Source organism: Odocoileus virginianus, chromosome 11, assembly GCF_023699985.2.
Source record: "Odocoileus virginianus isolate 20LAN1187 ecotype Illinois chromosome 11, Ovbor_1.2, whole genome shotgun sequence".
In the NCBI taxonomy this organism is placed as follows: domain Eukaryota; kingdom Metazoa; phylum Chordata; class Mammalia; order Artiodactyla; family Cervidae; genus Odocoileus; species Odocoileus virginianus.
Genome location: NC_069684.1, coordinates 70490958 through 70514793, shown reverse-complemented (window position 1 = coordinate 70514793; position 23836 = coordinate 70490958). Strand labels below are relative to the sequence as shown.

The 23836-nt window shown below is 52.2% G+C and overlaps 1 protein-coding gene across 1 annotated transcript; it reads right to left on the bottom strand.

The window, feature by feature from the left end:
- Positions 1 to 693: 693 nt before the first annotated feature.
- Positions 694 to 23836, bottom strand: SLC26A9 (solute carrier family 26 member 9). The gene is made up of 20 exons (XM_020903044.2): positions 23702 to 23836; positions 20887 to 21026; positions 20670 to 20780; positions 19871 to 20046; positions 18180 to 18344; positions 17237 to 17389; positions 16828 to 16910; positions 15724 to 15871; positions 15366 to 15479; positions 15090 to 15167; positions 14458 to 14553; positions 8958 to 9064; positions 8127 to 8196; positions 7917 to 8009; positions 7665 to 7778; positions 6738 to 7007; positions 5623 to 5677; positions 3888 to 4033; positions 2418 to 2489; positions 694 to 1016 (listed from the first exon to the last, which is right to left on the bottom strand). The coding sequence occupies exons 1-20, from the start codon at positions 23824 to 23826 to the stop codon at positions 969 to 971; spliced, it is 2364 nt and encodes a 787-aa protein (XP_020758703.2). The 5' UTR covers positions 23827 to 23836; the 3' UTR covers positions 694 to 968.

The following is a 23836-nucleotide window of genomic DNA, read 5'->3' as shown; positions in this document are numbered from 1 at the left end:
CTCACATGACTGAACCACTCAGGCCTCGAGCTGAGAAGGGAGGGTTAAAACCATCGGCGCTTTGCCAGAGAAGAGGACAGGCAGACTTCTCCAGTGGGGGAGGCGTTTCTAAGGTTGGGGAGCTGTCGGGGCTTGGGCCCACCAGTTGGCCCTGGACTGATGGAGCATCCTTTCCCTCCATGTCTCCAGAGCAGGGATTGCCCAAAGCTTTTGTGCAGAGTAACTGGTATCTGTTGCTAGGCTGCCAGAGGATTCTGCCAGCTATCCCCTGTTCCTCCTGGGTTTCTACCTGGGCTCAAGTAGAGGGGAGCAGCCCTCGAGGGCAGGGGGAGTGAAAATGTTTCAGGAGGCTGCCCCTGGGGAGGTAGTCCTGGTGGCCGCTCCCCAGGCTAGAGTCTGATGTGCCAAATAGCAGTGGGGGTCTCAGCAGCCTTGAGAGGAGGAGGAGGGGGCATAGTCGCCAAGACGGAGATTCCTGGGTGACTGGAGCCCATGGACCCAGGAGTACAGAGCTGCTGGGACGGACTTGGGGCAGCGGGAGGGGATGAGCCACAGAGTCATGGGCCAGTTTGTCTCTGTGTCCTGTGACAGCCTGACACAGAGGCGTGCGGGTCTCGGGGCACTCTCGAAGCTTGCACGCTACGTCAGCACGAGCTTTCCCTCCGTTCCTGAGTCAGTCTTGAAGCCTGGCAGTCAAGGGTCCCCTCAGCTGCCACAGGCAGGGTGTGGGCGGGTGCAGAGCAGCCAGCAGGAGGTGTGCTCACTGTGGGTTGGGGCCCCGCGGGTCAGTAGGAGCGTGAAGAGGTGTCTCTGCCTGCTGCTGAGACCGGCTAGCTCTAGAGGTGCCTGGGGGGACGTCAGAGCAGAGGCACCCGAGTTCCGGCGGAGGTGTTCTCGGCTCTCCACTCCTGGCGATCCCAGGCTCATCCTTCACGGGGTCCGAGGGGCTCTGGAGGCGGCCTGGGCCCTCACAGGGCAGTCAGGGTCTCTGCATGAAACATGCTTCCGAACATCTCCTGCAGCAGCCGCAGCGGGTGGGGGAGAGAGCGTTAGATCTGAGTAGTCACAACTGCTGGGTGACCCTACTAAACACTGGCCAGTAAGAGGCGTTATGAGGAAGTGAGGGTGCATGTGTGCATGTGTGGGTGTGAACAGTGGAGGGGCAGGGTCAGCCAAAGAGGTGAACTGATAGAGGTGACGAGAGAAGAAGCTTGAAATCTAGTTTTGAATCACCTCTGCTGTGCTGTGTGACGGTCACAGGCCCCTCCCTCCTTTGCTCTCCTTTCTTCATTAGATCAGATGACGATTGAGATCAGACAAGTTCTAAAGTCGTTTCTTGCTCCGACAAGCTCTTTTGTCCTAGCCAGGTGTTTGGAATGGGCTGGAGACTCTGGGGGTGCCCAGGAATCAGTGTGCCGTCTTTGCGGCCCTGGCTCTATTCCCTAATGCCTGCTGCATGCCACCAGGACTCCCAGAGATGGGCTCAGAGGACCGTTGGAACGCATGCCCAAAAAGATTGGGAAGAGGCACCAAGTGAGTTGTTCTTTCTAATAGACCCAGAGCTGGATTTCTCTAAAGCTTTGGTTTCTTTTAACTCAGGGCATTGGGGTAGGGCTACTTTTCATGTCAGGACCATAGCATTCTCTATGAAGTACACGCCACATCTGCATGGCTCTGAAGGGCTGCCCACTGGCAGTAGTATTTGCACCCCTGGAATTCATCTGATCGGATGTGTGCCCACCCTGGGACAGTGTCAAGCAAGTAGTAGGCACACCATCAATACAAGTCGAATTAACAAAAGAACAAAACCATCCCTCACTAATCTTGTTAGGTGGATGGGACAGGCATTCCTCGTATTTCCCTTATTTTACAATGATAAACACTGGGGGCCCAGTGGTGTCACATGGCTTGCCCAAGATCATGCGGCCAGTGCGTTGGAGAGTTAAGAATAGATGTTGTTTCTCTAGGACTTGATCCAGTGACTCTCCCTTCCCCCATGATGCCTTTCAAGGAGTAAGAATTAAGATCTGCTATGAAACATGTATATTACCTAGGGTGAAACGGATAACCAGCTCAGGTTGGGTACATGAGACAAGTGCTCGGGCCTGGTGCACTGGGAAGACCCAGAGGGATCGGGTGGAGAGGGAGGTGGGAGGGGGGACTAGAATGGGGAATACATGTAAATCCAGGGCTAATTCATATCAATGTATAACAAAAACTACTGTAATGATGTAAAGTAATTAGCCTCCAACTAATAAAAATTAAAAAAAATAAAAAAAAAAATAAAAGAAAGGTGAGAAAGAAACATTATTGCCTTCAAGGTGACTGTTCTGGCTTCTGGCAGGAGAGCTCAGCCAACACTTTGGGTGGGAGAGGGTCTCCTTCCTTCCCCTTCTAAACCCCGCTAGTCAGCTCACCTGCTCTAAATCCCAGTAGCTGGGGCTGTCCTCCTCCGGCTCATACAGAGAAAGCTCAGGGTCCACGGGCGCCTGGGTGGGGGAAACCAGTGCAGAATGAGCTGCAGTGACTGAAAGATGGTCTGGCACAAATGGCAGGGGTGGGGGGCATCATTTGTTCTGACGCCTAACTTGGCCTCTTGTCCTTGCCCTCTCCTCCCTCATTTGCCTCTCAAAACACAGCACAGCCACGGTTTCCCTCTTCCTCACAGACAGGCGTGCATCAGCATCGGCTCCCTTGGCAGGCACTTCAGAAGCAGGAAAGGCTTACCTAGCTTACCTAGCTGCCTGACCTGGGGAGTCCATCTCCCTTCTCTGTAAAAGTAGGATGATCACACTCACTTTGCTGACTCCCTGCCTTACCACGCTGTTGAAAACAGTGTGTGTGTGTGTGTGTGTGTGTACATAACTTACAGATATGAATATATTCTGTAATATGTAAATATACAATTGGTGTAACATACATCTGTAAGAATACTTAAACTGTAAAAACGGCATTATCTGTGCAGTTACAATGATGAGGGTTTCCCCAGAATCCCCCCCTCTCTGCTCCGCTGGCAAAGGGCAGGAGACCAGGAAGGCCACTGCTGTCACAGTTGCCTCTGTGTGGCGGGCGGATGCCTGGCCCTGTGTTTCCCTGGACAGGCTTTCTGCACCCAGAACAGATGGCTCCATCTTCATCAGTCTCAAAACGCAAAGAGCAAATGGTTGCTCTAGGGCCAGAAAAGCCTTTCTTATGATCCCCAGAGGGTAGAAGGGGTTTGCATCATGGTCTAGGGCACAGAGGTTTGGCAGGCCGAGGGTCGAAGATGAGCTGTCAGGGCAGCCTGGAAGATGGGGCTATCTGGGGTGGCCTGGGCAGGGACCCCAACGGGATGGGCTTTTTCTGCCTCTCCAGCTTTCTGGAGTGTTATTTGTAGACACTGTTATTTGTAGCTCATTTGCATACCATTTACTGAGCTAGTAAATTAAATGTCAAGAAGCTGAGACAAAACTCTGATCCACACTCTTCATCCGTCACCAGCCTGAAATCTCTAAGCTTGGCTAAATTAAAACCTGCAGGCTTACTCCCCTCCCTTCTCTAAAACATCTTGTTTCTAGGGAAGGAATAGGATGGTTGAGCCATGTCAGAGTACCACGCATAACCTACTGTGCTTCAGGTGTTTGTCTGATCTCAAAACTGATAATCATAAAGATTCTGTAATATACAAAGCTCTTTCAAGTGTCACAAAAGATATAACTATCAGTTAATCCTGAAACCAAAACAAAAGAGAGATCCTGTGAGGTAGATAATGTTACATTAAGGCACCCATTCCACAGATAAGAAAACAGATTCAGGAAAGTTAATTGATAGAACAGGTGTTGGAACCCAAACCGTCCTGTTATTTCAACGCCCCAGGGCCTAGGATTCCCCAGGTGCAGAGACCTTACCCCTTGGAAGTCGTGTCCTGGGGCCACTTCCCTGGCCTGTGCCTGGGCAAAAAGGACCGCGTCGTGTATGCTGGGAAAGACGTGACTGCTCTCTAGACACCCGTCTTCAAAGAGGCCTCCCTGGCTGATGTCATTGTACACCTGGGCTGCAAGGAGGGAAAGGTCACCTTCAAAAGTCGATGCCACTGTGGCCTGGAGCTGGGGGGTGGGGGAGATGGAGAGAGGGCTGGGGGTGGAGCCCTCGTTGCGTCCCGGGGCCCGGGCCTGGCCTTGCAGTACCAGTTCTGGACAGCAGAGGGTAACGTGAGCTTGAGGATGCTGAACCTTCAACCCCGGGCAGAAGGAAACAGCTTGATTCAGGGAGTCGGTCCTTTGTGGTGAGGGAAAGCCGAAATCGTGGGCCAGTTCTGGCCCTTGAGGGTCCGTTCTTGCTCCTGTTCACCCAGACCTTTCTTGCAGAGCCCGGTGTTGGCAGAGCCTTACTCCTCCCCAACCCTGGAGCACATACACAGCAGAACCCGTGCGGACTCTGCCTGAGCGGGGCTTGCACAAGTCGGCTGGCTGGTCCTGCTGGAAGGCGCTGGCCCTCTGAGGGAAGCGCGGTGTGCAGACACGTGCCGTTCCCTTTCTCCTGCGCGTCTGTGTGCTCTTGCTGTGTCCACATCCTTGTACTCCGCACACATGCTGATGAGACGTCCACCGCCGTGTGGACAGGGACTGGGGGCTGTATTTGTGGGCCCCTCGGAGACTGAGTCTGTATAAAACTGTGTGTGTGTCTTCCCTGGAGAGTTATGGTATATCTGTGCTTTCTGCCTATTTATGGACTTCTGGATATGGAGAAGATTCCCCAGTTCATCTAGTCAGCCTCTTCGTGTTATGTAGGTGGCAGTTGATCCCTAGGCAGATGAAATGACTTGGCCAAGGATACATGGCAAATTGAAAGTGAAAGTGAAAGTTGCTCAGTCTTGTCTGACTCTTTGCCACCCCATAGACTGTACAGTCTATGGAATTCTCCAGGCCAGAATATTGGAGTAGGTAGCCTTTCCCTTCTCCAGTGGATCTTCCCAACCCAGGGATCAAACCCAGGTCTCCTGTATTGCAGGCGGATTCTTTACCAGCTGAGCCACAAGGGAAGCCCAAGAATACTGCAGTGGGTAGCCTATTCCTTCTCCAGGAGATCTACCCGACCCAGGAATTGAACTGGAGTCTCCTGCATTGCAGGCAGATTCTTCACCAACTGAGCTAAATGTGGCAAATTAGTGGTGGGCAAATCAGAATCCTAGTTGCTTCTCCTTAACTCCACAATCCCCACCCCCACCCCCCAACTCTTTTATTGGGACCCCTAGTGGTAAAGATCCTCCCTGCCAGTGCGGTAGATGCAGGTTTGATCCCTGGGTTGGGAAGATACCTTGGAGGAGGGCATAGCAACCCACTCCAGTATTCTTGCCTGGAGAGAATCCCATGGTCAGAGGAGCCTGGCAGACTACAGTCCATAGGGTCACACAGAGTCAGACATGACTGAAGTGATTTAGCATAGCACAGCATACAGGATGTTATATAACCCAGCCGTGGTCTCTTCTGAGTTGTGCCTGAAGTTCTCGTGAGCAGGCAGTAGTTTAGGGGAACAGGTGCTGTTCTGGTTTTTACCCCCCTCACTATTCAGCCTCCCACCCACCTAGTCCCACCCTAGCCCCTCGCCAGCCTTCCAGTCCCCTAAACATCCTTCTTCTCTTACCGTGAATGTTCGCCAAGAAGACTGTCACCCCGATCTTCTCATAGGTGGAGCTCAGCTGTAGGAGTTAGGAGCGTGTTGGGTAGGGAGACAGAAGGAAAGGAATGTTCTGAGTGGGCCTCCAAAGTGATTCACAAAATGCACTTGAGAGGGAAGCCAAACAAATAAGCAACCAGGAGAGCCCTGGCAGCCCAGGATAAAAATAGCAGCAGGGCACACCACTCCTCCCTGGAGTGTTGGCTGACCGCTGCTCTGGAAAGCGGGGCAGACGTGGGGCTTGCCAACAAGTCAGCCACTTGGTGTCCCCGTGGCCCCTTCTTATGGGGCCAGACCTTTTCTTTCGCTAGCTTAGAATCCCAGACCCCACCTCGTACCTGCCTTTGAGGCTTAGGCAGAAGCCGTGGGGGAGGACCACGGCCGGGAGCAGCTAATGCCTCAGCCACCTGGATCCTAGTAGATCCAGGCTGCGGGAGCAGGCCGAGCCCTTGTCTGGGGATGGAGCCGGCTGTGAGCTGGTTGACGAGGCCATCAGCCTCTGTGCTCTCTCGGTTCCTCAGTTTCATTATGCTGCCTCTCTCTGGGCCAGTCCCTGAAATGACTCTGCCATCAGAAGTGGCCACTGAAAAGCTATCAGATGGACGCATTTATTCAAGCTGCCCTGTGAGCCGTCTGTTTGGCCTAAAGATGAGGGCCACTGATATTATTTCTTCTTCTTCCCTCGGTTGGCCAGACCTGGCTGATGCTAGGGTGTCTGGCTGAGTGTGGGAAGGAGCAGTAGACCATGAACCGGGGCAAAACGAGCTCTACTCGGAGGACCCTGGGCCGGGTTCCTGTGTCTGCTAGAGAGGGGTGCTAGGACGGGGTGGATAGCGGGCCCGGTCCTGGGGTCCCTCCCCGGGCACGCACTGTTCTGTGCTGTCTGGGTCTGCTCTGCAGGCAGCATCCTGTCCTGGTGGCATCTGGGAAAAGGGCTTTTAGGAGAGGTTAGCCTCCCTGGTGAGCCTCCTCACTCAGTTGGTCGAAATGAAGCCTCCAGGGAAAGGGAGTGTGGGAGGGTAGGGGTGAGGGGGTCAGGCTGGGGGTGCGCTGGGGCTCCCTCCACCTTGGGGCTCCCTCACCTTGGCCAGGGCTTTGATGCCCATCAGATCCACAAAGCTGACCCCACTCATGTCTAGGACGAGGGTGTGGAAGGTGACAAAGGGTGGGACGCTGGCCAGCATGTCACTGGGCTTAGCAGGGGCTGGGGGCTCGCAGTGGGCAGCAGTGGAGCTGTCAGGGCTGAAGGTGATGTAGGACACACTGGCGCCGTTAGCAGGCGTCTGGTTGTTGTTGGGGTCGGTTGGGGAGCCGTTCTCAAAGTCCTGCTGGAGCTCCTGCAGGGAGACAGTCTGGAGCGGGGAGTGGGAGGGCGGAGTCAGATCATCAGGCTCAATCAAACTTTCCTGTGGCTGAAGCTGGGGCAAGGTGCGTGCAGGTGGAGGTAAATAACCAGACTTCGTGGTGGGGAATCCAAACCCCTCTAATCCCTGAGGACTGGTGCCTCCCAAAGCCTCCTCCTTGAGCAGGTCAGCACGTTTGGTCTCCATAATGCAGGCAAAGTTAGAGTGCCCTTCTAAGAGAGGCACTGAAGCTTCAGCCCACTCGGCTCTGGGAGGAAGCCCCTTTGGAAACAACGGAGACCCTTTTTGCATTTACCCGTGTTTACGTTTTCTCTGCAGAATTCCCACATCCACACCCACCTTGCTAGTTCTAGGTTGGCTGGGGACCCCAGGAAATTCACTGCAACTCTTGATCTGGGGTTGCTCTTAAGTCCATGGGCAGATCCCATCTTAGCCAGAAAATGCGGAGGGGGCCTTGGGAGTTTAGTGGTTACCCTGGGAGCTGAGGGCTCATCATCCAAGAAGATACCCACCAGACAATGTCACCCAGCAGTGGCCACAGAGGCTCGCTGTCCTTGCCTCCGAGGGTGCTGGGAGGTGGGCACCAGCTGGCAAGGTCAGAGAGGGCAAGGGAGAGGGTGTGGGCTGTTCCTAGCCTCAGTTCACCTTGGTTTTCATGAACAGAGACTTCCTCTGTTGCGTGAGCATCGTTCTCCCCTTCTCCTGCTTCTTGAGGTGCTTTTGCTTGGCCAGCAACACTTTCTGGGGGTCCACACCTGTCTGGAGGAAGAGGGCTGAGAGAAGTCTTCACCTCTGCCCTCTCTGAGGGTGGCCGGACCTTGGCTCCCAGCTCCCTTTCTTGCCTCTGCCAGGCACGCTCTGTCCACTCCCTCTGGTCACTAGGAGACTGAGCCTTACCTTGGCAATGACCTTTTGCCTGAAGATCTCTGAGTTGGCGAAGTAGAGAGGAGAGCAGTAAGTGACGATCTTTATACCTTGGATTTCTTGGACCTGTGGCAGGAGAATCAGCTTCGTCAGCAGCAATATCTTTTATTGGTTTTTCATAAAACCTTTTTATGTGGGGTGATGTAGGGCGAAAGAGGGCGGTCATGATCTTGGATTACCCACCCTATTGTAGGTCTTGGGATTCACGTAAATGTCAGTGTCTGTGCCTTGGGCCAAAGCAGAGCCATTACGACTGGATGAAGAAGGAAAAGACAAATACAAGAGGATGCTGTTAGCAGACAGGCCTGGAGGGATGCTTGGGCTGGGGGCTGGGCCGAGGTAGGGCAGGGGAGGGTCCCGTCCTGACCCTGGGCTTTTTCTGCTCATCTCTCTGCACTGGAGACACACGCCTGGTGGCCTGAGGCTGGGCTAATAATTAGAGGGATGGCAGGCGGCTCCCTGACACAGCGCCTGGGTTGGGGGGGGGGGGCCGCGGTGCTCAGTGGGGAGGAACATGGAGAATACAAGTGTAAGTGGCCCCAAAGTCACCACTTCTTGGCTCTGAGTTCTCAAGGAGAAGACAGGTCGCTGATTTCAGGATCCTTCCTGCCCTGGACTGGACTCCCCGTCTGCTTCACTTCATGTTTTTATGGGAGACACTTAGCTGTCTCCTGGCCCAAGGCTCCCTCAGGGTGGGCTGCGGTCTGGTCTGGGGTCTGACATGCTCTTGGAAGGACACTGAGTCTCACCCGCCTGCCCAACCCTGCTTCCCCTGGGCCCCCAGCCCTCTACGACCATGATGGATTCCCCTGGGTTTTCAGGACATGGGAGTCAGACAGCCCGGCCTGTGCCAATGGTCCCGGCTGGGCCGGGCTCTCCTCGGGGCTGACAGCCCCTCCAGAGCCAGACCCCGTGGGTAGCGGGGCCCAGGAGCTGCAGCAGGCTCCCCGTGGCTGCCCCTGCGGACCGGCTGGGGCATGACAGCTGTGCCTTTAGGGAGGGACCATTACTTACAACTGGGTCTGGAAGACCACAACCAGGGCGGAGAAGGTGACCCCCACGGCCACACCGTAGGGCAGGCTCAGGAAGAAGGCGGAGAGGAAGCTCACCACCCAGATGCACTGTGAGGAGAGAGGCGTCAGAGCAGACCTGAGGAGACAGCTGCCCCGCTGGGGAGGTCTTCCGGGTCACCAAGGCCCTTCTCTGCTAGCCCAGCCTCAGACCACCCTCCCCTCTTCATGGCAGTTTGGCGGTGTTTCATGTAGGCGAGCTTTGGTGACACTTGCCCATTTCCAGTGGACAGAGGGTGGCTCCCTGATCTGGTCTGGTTGTTAGTAGTCAACCTCCAAACCCACTGGGAGCTGGCATGGCACAGTCAAAGACTGTGGGTCTTGGGACAGATACGCCTGGGCTCCAAGTTTCATTGTCCTACTCGTGAATATTCACTTACTAGCTGTGTGAATAATAATACCAGCTTCACAAAAGGATTAAAGAATTAAGGAAGATAGGGTCCTACCAAGCCTAGTGATGGGTGCAATAATGTGAGTTCCATTCCTCCATCTGATAGTAACCTGTGCACTTGACTGGGGCTCAGCTGTGCTTCCTGACCTGATAGCCTGGGGCCGGGTTGTGTGTGCAAGGCGGGAGGGATGGGGGGTGGGAGGTGGAGGGATGTGGTGTGGGGGTGGAGGGATGTGGTGTGAGGGTGGAGGGATGTGGTGTGGGGGTGGAGGGATGGGGTGTGGGGGTGGAGGGATGGGGGGTGGGGGTGGAGGGATGGGGGGTGGGAGGTGGAGGGATGGGGGTAAAATGGGAACCCAAAGCGCAATGTGAATACCAGGACTATTGCTATTGTGGGGTGATGGTTGGGATGAAACAAGAGCAGACCTTCGGGGTGGGAACTGGGGCCTCGTTTTTCTCCCCATCCTTGTCCTTCACACGAGGAGGACCCCAGATGCACCACTCACCTCTCAGACTTTAAGGATTTCCTTTCTTACCATGTAAGTGCCCTTCCCCCCCAGAAGACAGTACAGCTCAGAGGTTTGGAGTCTAACACTTGGGGTTCCAGTCCTACCACTAACTACTTCTGTGGCCTTTGATGAGTTACTTAACCTCTTTGAGCCTTCAGTCCTCATCTTGAAAGGAGGTTAAGAAACCCTCTCTCACAGCTTACACTAAGCTCAAGTGGGGTAAGCAGTGTCATCGATAGCAGTAGCCTCATTCCCATCCCCCAGTGGAAGATGTGTTGGGAACGTGACCAATCAAAGTGATGTCATGTTTGCTAAGGGTTTCACGGTTACACGCTGCTTTCCAATTCTGATCTCACTGAAGCCTCAGAACCACTGTATGGTGCAGCCATGAATATCACCCCCATCACAGATGGGGACGTAGAACTCCACAAAAATCTTAACCTGCCTAAGATCCTGGTCCACTGGCTTTATGTTTGGTTTTTTGTTTTTTAAAACCACAATCACAGACAACTAGCCAATCTGATCACAGGACCACAGCCTTGTCTAACTCAATGAAACTAAGCCATGCCATGTGGGGCCACCCAAGACAGACACGTCATGGTGGGGAGGTCTGACAGAATGTGGTCCACTGGAGAAGGGAATGGCAAACCACTTCAGTATTCTTGCCTTGAGAACCCCATGAACAGTATGAAAAGGTAAAATGATAGGATACTGAAAGAGGAACTCCCCAGGTCAGTAGGTGCCCAATATCCTACTGGAGCTCAGGGGAGAAATAACTCCAGAAAGAATGAGGGGATAGAGCTAAAGCAAAAACAATACCCAGTTGTGGATGTGACTGGTGATAGAAGCAAGGTCCAATGCTGTAAAGAGCAATATTGCATAGAAACCTGGAATGTTAGGTCCATGAATCAAGGCAAATTGGAAGTGGTCAAACAGGAGATGGCAAGAGTGAACGTCGACATTCTCAGAATCAGCGAACTAAGATGGACTGGAATGGGTGAATTGAACTCAGATGACCATTATATCTACTACTGTTGGCAGGAATCTCTTAGAAGAAATGGAGTAGCCATCATAGTCAACAAAAGAGTCTGAAATGCAGTACTTGGATGCAATCTCAAAAATGACAGAATGGTCTCTGTTCATTTCCAAGGCAAACCATTCAATATCACAGAAATCCAAGTCTATGCCCTGATCAATAATACTGAAGAAGCTGAAGTTGAATGGTTCTGTCTCTTCCCTGGTGGCTCAGAGGGTAAAACGTCTGCCTGCAGTGCAGGAGACCCAGGTTTGATCCCTGGGTCGGGAAGATCCCCTGGAGAAAGAAATGGCAACCCACTCCAGTACTCTTGCCTGGAAAATCCCATGAACAGAAGAGCCTTGTAGGCTACAGTCCATGGGGTCACAAAGAGTTGGACATGACTGAGCGACAACACACGTGAAGACCTACAAGACCTTTTAGAACTAACACCCAAAAAAGATGTCCTTTTCATTATAGGGGACTGGAACAGAAAAGTAGGAAGTCAAGAAACACCTGGAGTAACAGGCATATTTGGCCTTGGAGTACGGAATGAAGCAGGGCAAAGGCTAATAGAGTTTTGCCAAGAGAACGCACTGGTCATAGCAAACACCCTCTTCCAACAACACAAGAGAAGACTCTACACATGGACATCACCAGATGGTCAACACTGAAATCAGATTGATTATATTCTTTATAGCCAAAGATGGAGAAGCTCTATACAGTCAGCAGAAACAAGACCAGGAGCTGACTGTGGCTCAGATCATGAACTCCTTATTGCCAAATTCAGACTTAAATTGAAGAAAGTGGGGAAAACCATTAGATCATTCAGGTATGACCTAAATCAAATCCCTTATGACTATACAGTGGAAGTGAAAAATAGATTTAAGGGACTAGATCTGTTAGAGTGCCTGATGAACTATGGACGGAAGTTCATGACATTGTACAGGAGAGAGGGAGCAAGACCATCCCCAAGAAAAAGAAATGAAGAAAGGCAAAATGGCTGTCTGAGGAGGCCTTACAAATAGCTGTGAAAAGAAGGGAAGTGAAAAGCCAAGGAGAAAAGGAAAGATAAACCCATTTGAATGCAGAGTTCCAAAGAATAGCAAGGAGAGATAAGAAAGCCATCCTCAGCGATAAATGCAAAGAAATAGAGGAAAACAACAGAATGGGAAAGACTAGAGATCTCTTCAAGAAAATTAGAGATACCAAGGGAATATTTCATACAAAGATGGGCTCAATAAAGGACAGAAATTGTAGGGACCTGACAGAAGCAGAAGATATTAAGAAGAGGTGGCAAGAATACACAGAAGAACTGTATAAAAAAGATCTTCATGACCCAGATAATCACAATGGTGTGATCACTCACCTAGAGCCAGACATCCTGGAATGTGAAGTCAAGTGGGCCTTAGGAAGCATCACTACACACAAAGCTAGTGGAGGTGATGGAATTCCAGTTGAGCTATTTCAAATCCTAAAAGATGATGCTGTGAAAATGCTGCACTCAATATGCCAGCAAATTTGGAAAACTCAGCAGTGGCCACAGGACTGGAAAAGGTCAGTTTTCATTCCAATCCCTAAGAAAGGCAATGCCAAAGAAAGCTCAAACTACTGCACAATTGCACTCATCTCACATGCTAGTAAAGTAATGCTCAATTCCCTAAGCCAGGCTTCAGTAATACGTGAACCATGAACTTCCAGATGTTCAAGCTGGTTTTAGAAAAGACAGAGGAACCAGAGATCAAATTGCCAACACCCGCTGGATCATCGACAAAGCAAGAGCGTTCCAGAAAAACATCTATTTCTGCTTTATTGACTATGCCAAAGCTTTTGACTGTGTGGATCACAATAAACTGTGGAAAATTCTGAAAGAGATGGGAATACCAGACCACCTGACCTGCCTCTTGAGGAAACTGTATGCAGGTCAGGAAGCAACAGTTAGAACTGGACATGGAACAATGGACTGGTTCCAAATAGGAAAAGGAGTACGTCAAGGCTGTATATTGTCACCCTGCTTATTTAACTTATATGCAGAGTACATCGTGAGAAACGCTGGGCTGGAGGAAGCACAAGTTGGAATCAAGATTGCTGGGAGAAATATCAATAACCTCAGATATGCAGATGACACCACCCTTTTGGCAGAAACTGAAGAAGAACTAAAGAGCCTCTTGCTGAAAGTGAAAGAGGAGAGTGAAAAAGTTGGCTTAAAGCTCAACATTCAGAAAACTAAGCTCATGGCATCTGGCCCCATCATTTCATGGCAAATAGATGGAGAAACAGTGGAAACAGTAGCTGACTCTATTTTTTTGGGCTCCAAAATCACTGTAGATGGTGATTGCAGCCATGAAATTAAGACACTTACTCCTTGGAAGGAAAGTTATGACCAACCTAGATAGCATATTAAAAAGCAGAGACATTACTTTGCCAATGAAGGTCTGTCTAGTCAAAGCTGTGTTTTTTCTAGTGGTCATGGATGGATGTGAGAGTTGGACGGTGAAGAAAGCTGAGCACCGAAGAATTGATGCTTTTGAACTGTGGTACTGGAGAAGACTCTTGAGAGTCCCTTGGACTGCAAGGAGATCCAACCAGTCCATCCTAAAGGAGATCAGTCCTGGGTGTTCATTGGAAGGACTGATGCTGAAGCTGAAACTCCAACACTTTGGCCACCTGATGTGAAGAACTGACTCATTTAAAAAGACCCCAATGCTGGGAAAGAGTGAAGGCAGGAGGAGTAGGGGACAACAGAGGATGAGATGGTTGGATGGCATCACTGACTCAATGGACATGAGTTTGGGTAAACTCCGTGAGTTGGTGATGGACAGGGAGGCCTGGTGTGCTGCGGTTCATGGGGTTGCAAAGAGTTGGACACGACTGAGGAACTAAACTGAACTGAACTGACTGATTTTGCTTTTTGGAACTATAAAAATAATAGCTAAGTTTTATTGAACACAAGATGCAATTCAGAGAATGTGTTCCTTCCTTGTATTATCTTGTTTCATAAGCATCCCTGGGGGTTGGGGTGGGGGATTGGAGAGTATAAAATACCTGTGATCACGGATGAGGAAGCCGAGACTCAGAGAGGTTAAGGGACTTGCTATCAGTCACAGAGCTGGTGAACAGTTGAGTTAGGATTTGAACATAAGCTGTCTCACTCCAAAACCTGAGCTGTTAACACTTGGTTATGCCAATTAGGGCTTCCCAGGTGGCTCAGTGATAAAAAATCTGCCTGCCAATGCAGGAGACACAGGAGATGCTCATTCAATACCTGGGTTGGGAAGATCCCCTGGAGGAGGAAATGGCAACCCACTCCAGTATTCTTGCCTGAAAAGTCCCATGGACAGAGGAGCCTGTTAAGCTGCTGTCCATAGGGTCGCAAAGAGTCTGATCCAACTTAGCGACTGAGTGCATGCTAATTAGGGAGCAACTGACCAGAGGGATCAGTGACAGAAGTGACAGGCTTGTGGGGCTGGAGGAGGCAATACCTGGGGTACCAGGCAAGACAGGTACCCAGGGATTGCCTGCTACTTACACAGTCCAGCTTGCTCTTCTTCCACAGGTAGTAGGGATCGGCGAGTTGCTTGAGAGAATTCTTGAGGTTGACAGCAATCAGGGCTCCTAGCACAGACTAGGTAAGCAGAACAATGCTGCCTGTCACCTGGGGTGTGTTCCCTTCTTCCTGCCCTTCCTACAAACCCCTGGCCCTGGGGGCAGGACAGAATTGCAGTTCTAGAACTGGCAGAGCCCCCAAAACTTTGCACTCAACCTTAGGGTTGTTAACTGCAGGTGCTGGAGCCAGAGGGCCCTTGGGCCTGAATTTTGCCATCCCCTCCTTCCTTCATCCCTGGACAGACTGTGCCTAGGGCCTTCTGAGCCAGGGGCCCACAGATGCTGTAAACGCTGACTTGGGTGTGGACCCTGAAGTCAGGAGGCTGGAGTTTGAGACCAGTTCTGCACCTGTGAGCCTTGTCACCGCTTCTCAGCCTCAGTTTCCCTCACTTGTAAAATGGCGAGAGTAAAACCTACACTAACTGCTTTGCAGGTTCTGGCCAGGACGAAGTGTGACAGTGATGGTACTCTGTAACCTGTGAGGCATCACACAGCTCCTAAGGCCTGTTCTTACTGGAGTCTCTCACTGCCTTCTGCTCTGACGCTGTGTCTTACCTTGGGGAGAGCGTAGAGATAGGACCCCAGGACCAGCATGGTGACCATCACCACCAGGGACACACACAGGCTTGACACCTATCCAGAGAAAGAGATGGAAATGGGGCGTAGGTGTGAAATTCCTGCTCTTGATTTTTTTTTTCCCCAATAAATGCCTTTGGTGAAGTAGAGACTGAGGAGAGGAGAGGGAGGCTGGAGACCTGTTGACCTGGATTCTCTGGGGCAACTGTTCTGCTACACCCAACCCCTTTCCCACTCCCCTGATCCAATGCTCACCTGGGATTTTCCTCCAGCTCCATCCACGGCCAGAGTGACAGAGAGAGCACAGCAAATGACATGGATCTTAAAGAAGGAGCCGAAGAAGTTGCTGCAGCCCAGGGCGATCATCTCCTGTGGGCACAGGGGCAGGATTGGAAGCTGAGGGTGTGTGTGTGCGGGGGTGGGACACACGGTACAGACCAAACATAGTCATTCAAGCTAGCTGGATCTTGAACTCGAGAATGACCGAGCTGCTAGAAAGCCATACACTCCCAACCAAGTAGAAGTCAGCCAAAGAGCCCCTGGACATCCCTCGCCAGGCCTCTGTGGGCCCGGGCCTGGCCTGCTCAGCCCTGCTGGGAGTGGCTGGACCTACCTGGTTAGCATCCACATCATAGCCGTGCTTGTTGGCCAGGGTCCGGCCCATGGCCAGGTTGATGACATAGCCCACGATGGCCAGGGAGAAGGCCGTGCCAAGCATGTCCTTCCACTGCGAAACCACAGGCGACACGGGAGTGGGGAAGCTGTCAAGGAGCCAGAAAGGAGGCAGGGCCCGAGGGTGTGAGGAGGGAGCCCGCAGCGGGCACCAGAGCCCACTCCGCTCCACGGCCTCTGCGTGAATCCCCGCTTCCAAACGGGGCGCTCAGTGCCCTGCTGCAGGGCAGCTACCGTCCTCCCCTTGAAACAGCAAAAATCGAGGCTCAGAGAACACAGCTTGTCTGAGGTCACCACGCTAGTAAGCGGCAGGGCCTCATTTGTTCACATGCAGAATTTGGACTCCTCACTCTTCCCGGTCCAGAGCCACAGCCCCCAGTGCTCTGAGGCCTTTTCCGCATTGTCTGCTCCAGCCCTGCCATATGAACACTGGTCCTCCCCTCCTAGGGCCCAGCACAGTCCCTGGCACAGAGTAGACACTCAGTGAATTCCGTTGATCCTAATAGCTTTTATTCCGTGTGGATAGAAGAGCCAATGCATTAAAGCAAGGCAAAGAACCAGAGAACGACTGACCAGAGAGGTTTCACCCATCAGATGAAACTTTTGGGGGGAGTGTGGCAGTCAAGGGGGCTTCCCAGGTGGTGAAGAACCAGCCTGCCAATGCAGGAGACATAAGAGACGTGGGTGCAATCCCTGGGTTAGGAAGATCCCCTGGAGGAGGGCATGGCAATCCACTCCAGTATTCTTGCCTGGAGAATCCCATGGACAGAGGAGCCTGGTGGGTTATACAGTCCATGGGGTAGCAGAGAGTTGGACATGACTGAAGTGACTTAGCATGCACACACATGGCTGTTAAGAATCACTGTTCATGAAACAGCCCACATTGTGTGGCTCTTCTCCATAATAAGTGATAGTAACCATTCATAGCTGGTCAGTGTCAAGGAGTTTATAATACAATTTAGAGAGTTCATCTCATCTCTGACTCTGAACCTAGGTGGGGAGGAGAGTGGGGGTGGGGCCAGGCTTCCTAGCCACCGGGACTCACCCAGGTTGGATCTCTCCCACGATCTGCATGTGGTATTTTTTTGGCATCTTGTAGCTCCCAGAGATAGCTGTTGCCACCACTACCTGCAGAACCCAGAATGGAGAATGGGGATTAGATCTAAATTAGGGCCAGGGTAGGGGTCCCTCTCTAGTCTCCCTTTTGTCTGGGGACCCCAAATCCCCCTCCCCTGACTCCTTGAGGGGGATCAGCCTGAGGATCAGGAAGAAGGGGAGCCACACACAGGGGGATGGAGTGGATTCACCCTAGACCTGTCCTACCGGCTCATAGGGGGCAAGCTGGTAGGGGAGGGATGCATAGAGGGACTCTCTTCATTCTGGCTGGAGCTAGATTCCTTTTCGACAGCCTCCTGCCTGGGCCCCAACACCCCAGCCCTGGGCAAGGTCCTTACCACAATCATCTCTGTTGGGATGGGGAAACGGATCCTGTGCATGTAGCGGGCATTGAGCTCCTTCACCAGCACCAGGACCACACCGCTGATGAGAGCGAAGATGAGCGAGGCGATGTTGGTATGAGCGAGGTTTTTGCAAATGTCAATGAAGGTCTGGGGGAGAGAGCATGACGCTCATGGGCTCCCACCCCTTCCTCCTGCACCACTACCACCCAGCATTTGAGCCAGTGGAGGGACGTTGTCAGGGCTCTGAGAGGCACAGCAAAGCAGAATCCAGACTCTACTCACAGTCCCACTTCCCACCCCTGTCTCCATGCTGGGACGGGGAGGCTGATGCCCTTCCTTTTCCTCTAGGAAGAGTTCAAGCTAGTGGAGGAGGGATGGCGATCAGACATAAGGAAAAACTTTCCAGGTAGGGAGGGGTTGAGGCACTGGAATGGGGAACTGGTGGAGAGTGTACATCTCCTTTTCTGCAGCAATTAACCACGGCGATTTGACCACACTTTGGCTACCTGATACAAAGTGCTGACTCATTGAAAAAGACCCTGATGCAGGGAAAGATTGAAGGCAGGAGGAGAAAGGGGCGACAGAGGATGAGATGATTGGATGACACCACTGACTCAGTGGACATGAGTTTGAGCAAGCTCCGGGAGTTGGTGATGGATGGAGAAGCCTGGCATCCTGCAGTCCATGGGGTCTCAAAGAGTCAGACACGACTGAGTGACTGAACAACAACCACAGAGACCCTCAGACAGCCTTCAAGGTCACATGTTTGACCCTCCCTCCCCAAATGGGAACCTCTTGAAATCCACTCTGAACAATGGGTCAGATGGCCTTTGCTTGAGAACATCTCATAACGAGGTGTTCACAACTTCTTAAGACAGTGAACTCGGCTCACGTGTCTGCTCAAGACCCTCTCGCAGGGGTGCACTCATAGACTCACAAATACGATGGACCCTGGGCCTGCGTAGGAGGGGACGGTCAGTCCGAAGATATACTTGAGCACGGAGATCAGGATCTGCAGGCCAGCGGCCGTCATGAAGCCCCGGATGAAGGACTCAGAGAGGTAGATGGCCACAAAGCCAAACTGCATGAAGCCCAGGCCCATCTGGGAGCAGAGGGGTGGTGGAGTCAGACCATGATGGGCCAGCCACTCTCACACCTGCTGGGCCCAAACCCAGGACTGGAGTTCATGCAGCCCTGAGACAGTAGTAGCTCTAGGAAAACAAGTCCCTTGTGACCTTGTCCTGCCTTGTACTGACAGAGAAAATTAGTCCCTCGGGACACAGGCCTCTGACACTTGACCTCATTGGCTCCAGTTTCCTCCGCTGTGGAATGAACCTGGTACTTGCCAGTGTTTGCCCTCTCAGTAACTGACACCCCGTCCGCCCAGTTGGCCAACCCAGAACTTGGAAGTCATCCCCCCTCACCCTTCATTTCTAATATCCCAAGCCCTGTTTATTTTGTTCCTGGCAAAGCATTCTCCCAGTCTACCCCTGCCTCCTTGCCTGCCACTCTGGTCTAGGCCCTTATCACTCTTGCACGTGGGCCTCTTCACAGTCTCGCAACTGGCCGCGTGCTTTGATTCTAATCGACTTTCCATCCACCGTCTTCTCCAGAGTCTGAGTAATGCAATCTGACTGCCAAATAGGAACCAAATTTGCTGCTTAGGGGACAGATCTCAGCCTTGACTGTCTGGCCCTGCCTCTTCTCTGGCTCATTCTCCCAAGGTCTCCTGCCCTCCGGCCACACTGAGTGCCCTGTTTTCCATCCCCTGGTCAGTTCACGCTCAGTTAGGCCTCAGTGCTTTGGGGTGCTGCTCCCTCTGATGGGACTGTCCTTCTGGGCCTCTTTCCTTTGGTTACCTACTGGCCAACTTCTACTCATCCTTTTAGACTGAGGTCAAATATCACTTCCTCTCTTTGAGGAGAGGCCTTCCCTGACTTTCTCTTTGATGTTCCCAAAGCTGCTTGTATATAGCTCTATTCTGCTGCTTATCTTACTGCCTACACATTTATTTGTTGATTTGGCTACTTCCTCCGCTGGGCTATGAGCTTCTGGAAAACTGGGCCTCTCTCTCTTACTTATCTTTTATCCCCAGAGCCTAGCCCAGTTCCTGGCATGGTGAAACAACCAAAAAACATTAACTGAATGGATCAATGAATGAAACTTCTGAGGCCCCTTCCTGCTCTTACATTCTGCCCTGCTACATTTGCCTGCATGAAGCCTAGCAGAGTCCTTTGCATGTGGCGGAAATGCGATTTATCTCATGCAGGAGGTGCTGTGGCTTGGAGCAGAGACGGCTGGAGGGGGATAAGGGGTGTTACAGAAATGGAAAACTTCTGGCAGAGAGCTGGGCACTGGAAAGGGTATCGGAGAGAGGCCATGAGTCCTCTAGACAGTCATTAGCTCTGGACACTTTTACTAAGTGTGGATGCTGGTCTTATGCACCTGCTGAGGGCAGATGAGATATTCTGAATTTTTAAGGTCATTTGTGGCCTCCAAACAGGGAAAAGGGAGGATGGAGAGGCCTAAAGCTGCTTTAAGGTCAAGGCTGGGCTTCTGTGGGAAGGGCAACATGAGCTGATGCCTTATTATGGGGGGCATGGCAGAGATGGAAGCCGAGCCTTTTACCTGGATGACGGCCGTCAGGCAGGCTAGCGTTGCTGACACGTGCAGCCTTTCGGCCTCCATGGCCCCCGTGTCCACATAGCTTTCATTGGTGGCATTGTTGAAGACCCGGAATTTCGACTCTGGGGCCAGCTGCAGACAGATGTTACCCACCAGGATGCTGATAACGGCAAAGGTACCTGTGGTGCCCCACCCCGCCAGCAAAAGTCAGAGGTTTGGACTGCACCCATGGAAACCAGAAGGGGCCCAGAACACTCCCCAACCCCCGCAGGGATGACGCTCCATGCCTCCAGGGTCCTCTCCAGCATCACAGCAACCATTCGTATCTGACCATGATCTACACTCTTCCCGGTGCTTTCACCCCACCTGTTAATATTCCTTTATTGGACACGTGAGGAAATAGGCTTGGAAATATAAGCAGAGCCTGCGTCAGAAACAGGCTGTTTGACCAGGCCATTTTCCTCCATCTCATTTTGCACCAGAGAGCTCCGAATGTCCCTGAAGTGGCCTGATGGATGATGGTTGTCGGAAGGCCATTTCTGTTCAGCCCTTTATGGCCTATCTTGTGCTGCCAAGTCTTCCCCACATTCCAGTGTCATGCTAACTGAGCTCACGGAAGCTAAATGGCTTCTCCAAGGTCACAGAAGACCTGGGATCGACACTCATAGTGACAGTCCCTCTGGGGCCAAGCAGTGCCAGCTGGAGGAGAATGCAGATGGGAAAGCACCCAAGTCCCCTTTGCCACCCACTACCCATCCCCACGGTCCAGGTCACCTGCCTGCTAAGAGGGGAGGGGCCTTACCTGGCACCATCTGGTGGATACCCCCCAGGAAGAAGTAGGTCAGGAGGGGGAAGAAAGAGGAGTAGAGGCCGTTGACTGCAGGAAGGTTGGCCAACAGAGCGAATGCCATGCCTGCACGGGACACAGAGAGTCAAGGCCCTGGGGCACAGTTGGGTGATGGAGGTCACAGAAGATGGACTGGGAAGGGGAATAGGCTTGGCTTAGGGGACCCCCTGACCTTGTGGAACCTGGATGCATCCACCGCTGAGGCCGCCAAGAAGGTCGGGGACGATGTAGTCTTTGATCTTGTACTTGGGGAGCCAAGAGAGAATGGGGAGCAGCCCGAACACTGTGGTTTTGATCTTGGCTGAGGAACATCTGGAGGGGAAGAGGGTAGGTTTTCAGTCAGCACTGCATTCAGAGTGGGGAATTGATTACAATATCCTGTTCTTGGTCATTCATTCACGCATTCACACAAAATTCAGTGAGCATGCACACTATGTGGCGGAGACTCTCCTCTTGAGAGCCGTCACCTTGCTCTGGGCCCTGGTTGGAGATCTTCTGATTGCCTACTGCTAACCTGGGAAGTCTGCAAGACTTGTCATGCAGAAAGGCATGGATTTTGTGGATGCTTAGCATTCTGAGGTGTCAAGTCCAGCTCAGACGGCCGTTCTCTGATCTGACTGAAAACAGGCCCGGTCACCCTCACCTGGGCTCCTGCAGCAGTGTGTGTACCTCGGGCTGTAATTCCTTGCTTTTCATCTGCCTCCCCCACTACACAGGAAAACCAGCATGGAAAGAAGTCTGGTCTCTTGTCTAGCTTTGTATTCCTCATGCATCATACTGGGATGCTTAGTGAATATCTGTTGAAAAAATGAGTGAATGAACAAGTGAAAGAATGGGCCTGATTCTGATTCAGAACTCAGTCTGAATGGGGGCTGCTGCTGTATTTTTTGGAAGCTCCCCCTAAAGGGAGGCTCCTCTGTCCCTGCAGGGTGTGCCTCTGCTGACCCACCATCCTTTGTGTGTGACGATTCCAATGCTGGAGTTCTTTCCCCTGTTAATTCATCAAAAGAGGGAAGAATGGGGAAACTATTTGTTGGTCAGCGCAGGGTGGGGAGCATTGATCCCTCCCCTGTTTGCTGAACACCTTGAGGTCCTTTCATCAGAAACTCAGAAGCGGTAAAAACAAGGGCCTTCAATCTCAAGGATGACAGCTGGTGGATTGATGACCAGAAGAGGTGGGGAGGCCTTTGCTTTTCTTCTCCCAGCTGAGGGAATTCAAATACTCAGGGCCCATCTGGTGACTCACTGGCTTGCTGTGATTAGGCCTCCTTTCCTGCCCAGCACCGATTCCTGTTCTTTACTGTTGCTCAACAATAGTTTCCCTGACACTGGGTCCCCTGGGTGTCACCCAAAACTGAAATCAGCACAGACAATGCTTTGTACCCTTTAAAATCTGGGTAGATTTTCTGTCCCAACCAGCACTTCATGGAACAGCATCACCACTGCCTTTGAACTCCCCAGTCCCCTCTGCAGTGGGTAGTACCTCTCCCATCCCTGGGATGATGGACAGGGAGTTGGACTGGAAGTAAATAGCTTAAAGCATTTCTAAAGGCTTGTCCTAAGAGACAACCAGGCCCCCAGGAACTCTCTCAGGTTTGTTCATGGCAGGGAAAACTGGACTCATGAATGGAGAGCTGGCTGGGGGAGAAAAACAACCCACTCAAGGGCTTGTACATGTCCAGCCTCACTTGCAAGCCTGCCATAGTTGAGCAAAGCAATCTGACTTCTCTGAAGTCTGAGAGAAGATCTGGAAACAGATGCTAAACACCTGTAGAGAGGTTCCAGAAGCCAGCTGGGAAGTAGATAGTGGGATTAGTTTTCTAGACATTCATTCATTCATTAAACAAAAATTTATTGGAGTACCTTCTGTGTGCCAGGCACTGTTCAAGGCCCTCCTGCCAGTCACATGGGAATTGTTAGCTCCCTATGACTTTTTGTGGTTTCCATCATCTTCATCTTTTAGGAAAACAGCAGATACCCTCATCCCTCCAGTACAGAAACAACACAGACTTAAACTCCTTGGCACAAATGCTGACAAGGTCTTTATATAACCAGGCAGAGATGGAGCCTCCCAGGAGAGGTAGGGCTGGACTGGTGCTTTTAGTGAAGACTCAAGTGGGTGATCCCCCAGCCTGAACCAGTTCCACCTGCACCTCCACTTCAGCCATTGCCAGTGACCTCAATTCAGGTAACTGAATCAGCTGTTTCCCCAGGGGAGTGGGGAAGTGACTTCTGCCACGGACCACAGCGAGGCCTGAGGGAGGTCTACCAGATGTCTGCGAAGGGGGGTGCGGTAAAGTCCATAGCCTCAGCCTCCTGGAGTGCGGGTATAAGTCACCTCGCAGAGTTCCCTCCTTATGGGTGTGGTTTCACTACCCACCAACACAGTTCCAGGGATCTGAGAGTGGAACAAGCCCAGGGGCTGGTGAGACCACATCCTGGTAAGTAACTTTTAGGGGAGCCCAGGAGTTTAGGGGCTAACTTCGAGCACTGTCTGGACCTGGGAAAGGAAGGAGCATCCAGGAGAGAAAGAGGACAAAGTACACGGGCTGGGAGAGGCTTCAGATTTTCCTTGATGAGGAAGGGATAGGAGGAGGGACAGCAGAAGTGAGGGCGCTGAGCTGCTGTGATGACGCACCCTTCCCCAGCACCCTTGAGAGCCCAGGAGGTGCTCACATGGGCTGAGAGCATGGTGAGACCTCACGCAGGGGTCCGGACGCTGGCCAGCCCCTCTGGACCTGTGAGTGGTCCTTGTCCCTGTTCCCCATTTCCTCGAGGGCCTCAGTAAAGATGAGGTGTAGGATCTCCTGTTCCCCATTTCCTCGAGGGCCTCAGTAAAGATGAGGTGTGTTCAGGGTTCAGAACCTCACCTCCCCAAGGCTTCCCAAGTCCCATCTGAGGGACAGCGGTATAGGAGCTGTGCCCTGGTGTGGGGAGGGTTGGTGGGGGGCAGAGGAGAGAGGAGTCTGGGCTTCCAGCCATGTTACCTGAAAGTGTTGCTGAGTTTCTCTCCCAGTGGGTACGTCCGGTTCTTCTTCTCAAACTCGTCATCGAAGAGGGTGAGAGAGTATGCATCTCTGTCTACCACGTAGCGGGGCCTGGGCTGGCTCATGTCTGGAGCA

Excerpts from the sequence above, each read along its gene's own strand:
- SLC26A9 (XM_020903044.2), bottom strand. The coding sequence starts at position 23,826 with ATGAGCCAGCCCAGGCCCCGCTACGTGGTAGACAGAGATGCATACTCT. Across the intron at positions 15,872-16,827 it reads GTGGGAGAGATCCAACCTGG|CTTCCCCACTCCCGTGTCGC; the intron begins GTGAGTCCCGGT and ends GCTCCTTGACAG. Across the intron at positions 8,010-8,126 it reads ATCCCAAGACCTACAATAGG|GTCCAAGAAATCCAAGGTAT; the intron begins GTGGGTAATCCA and ends CTCCTGCCACAG.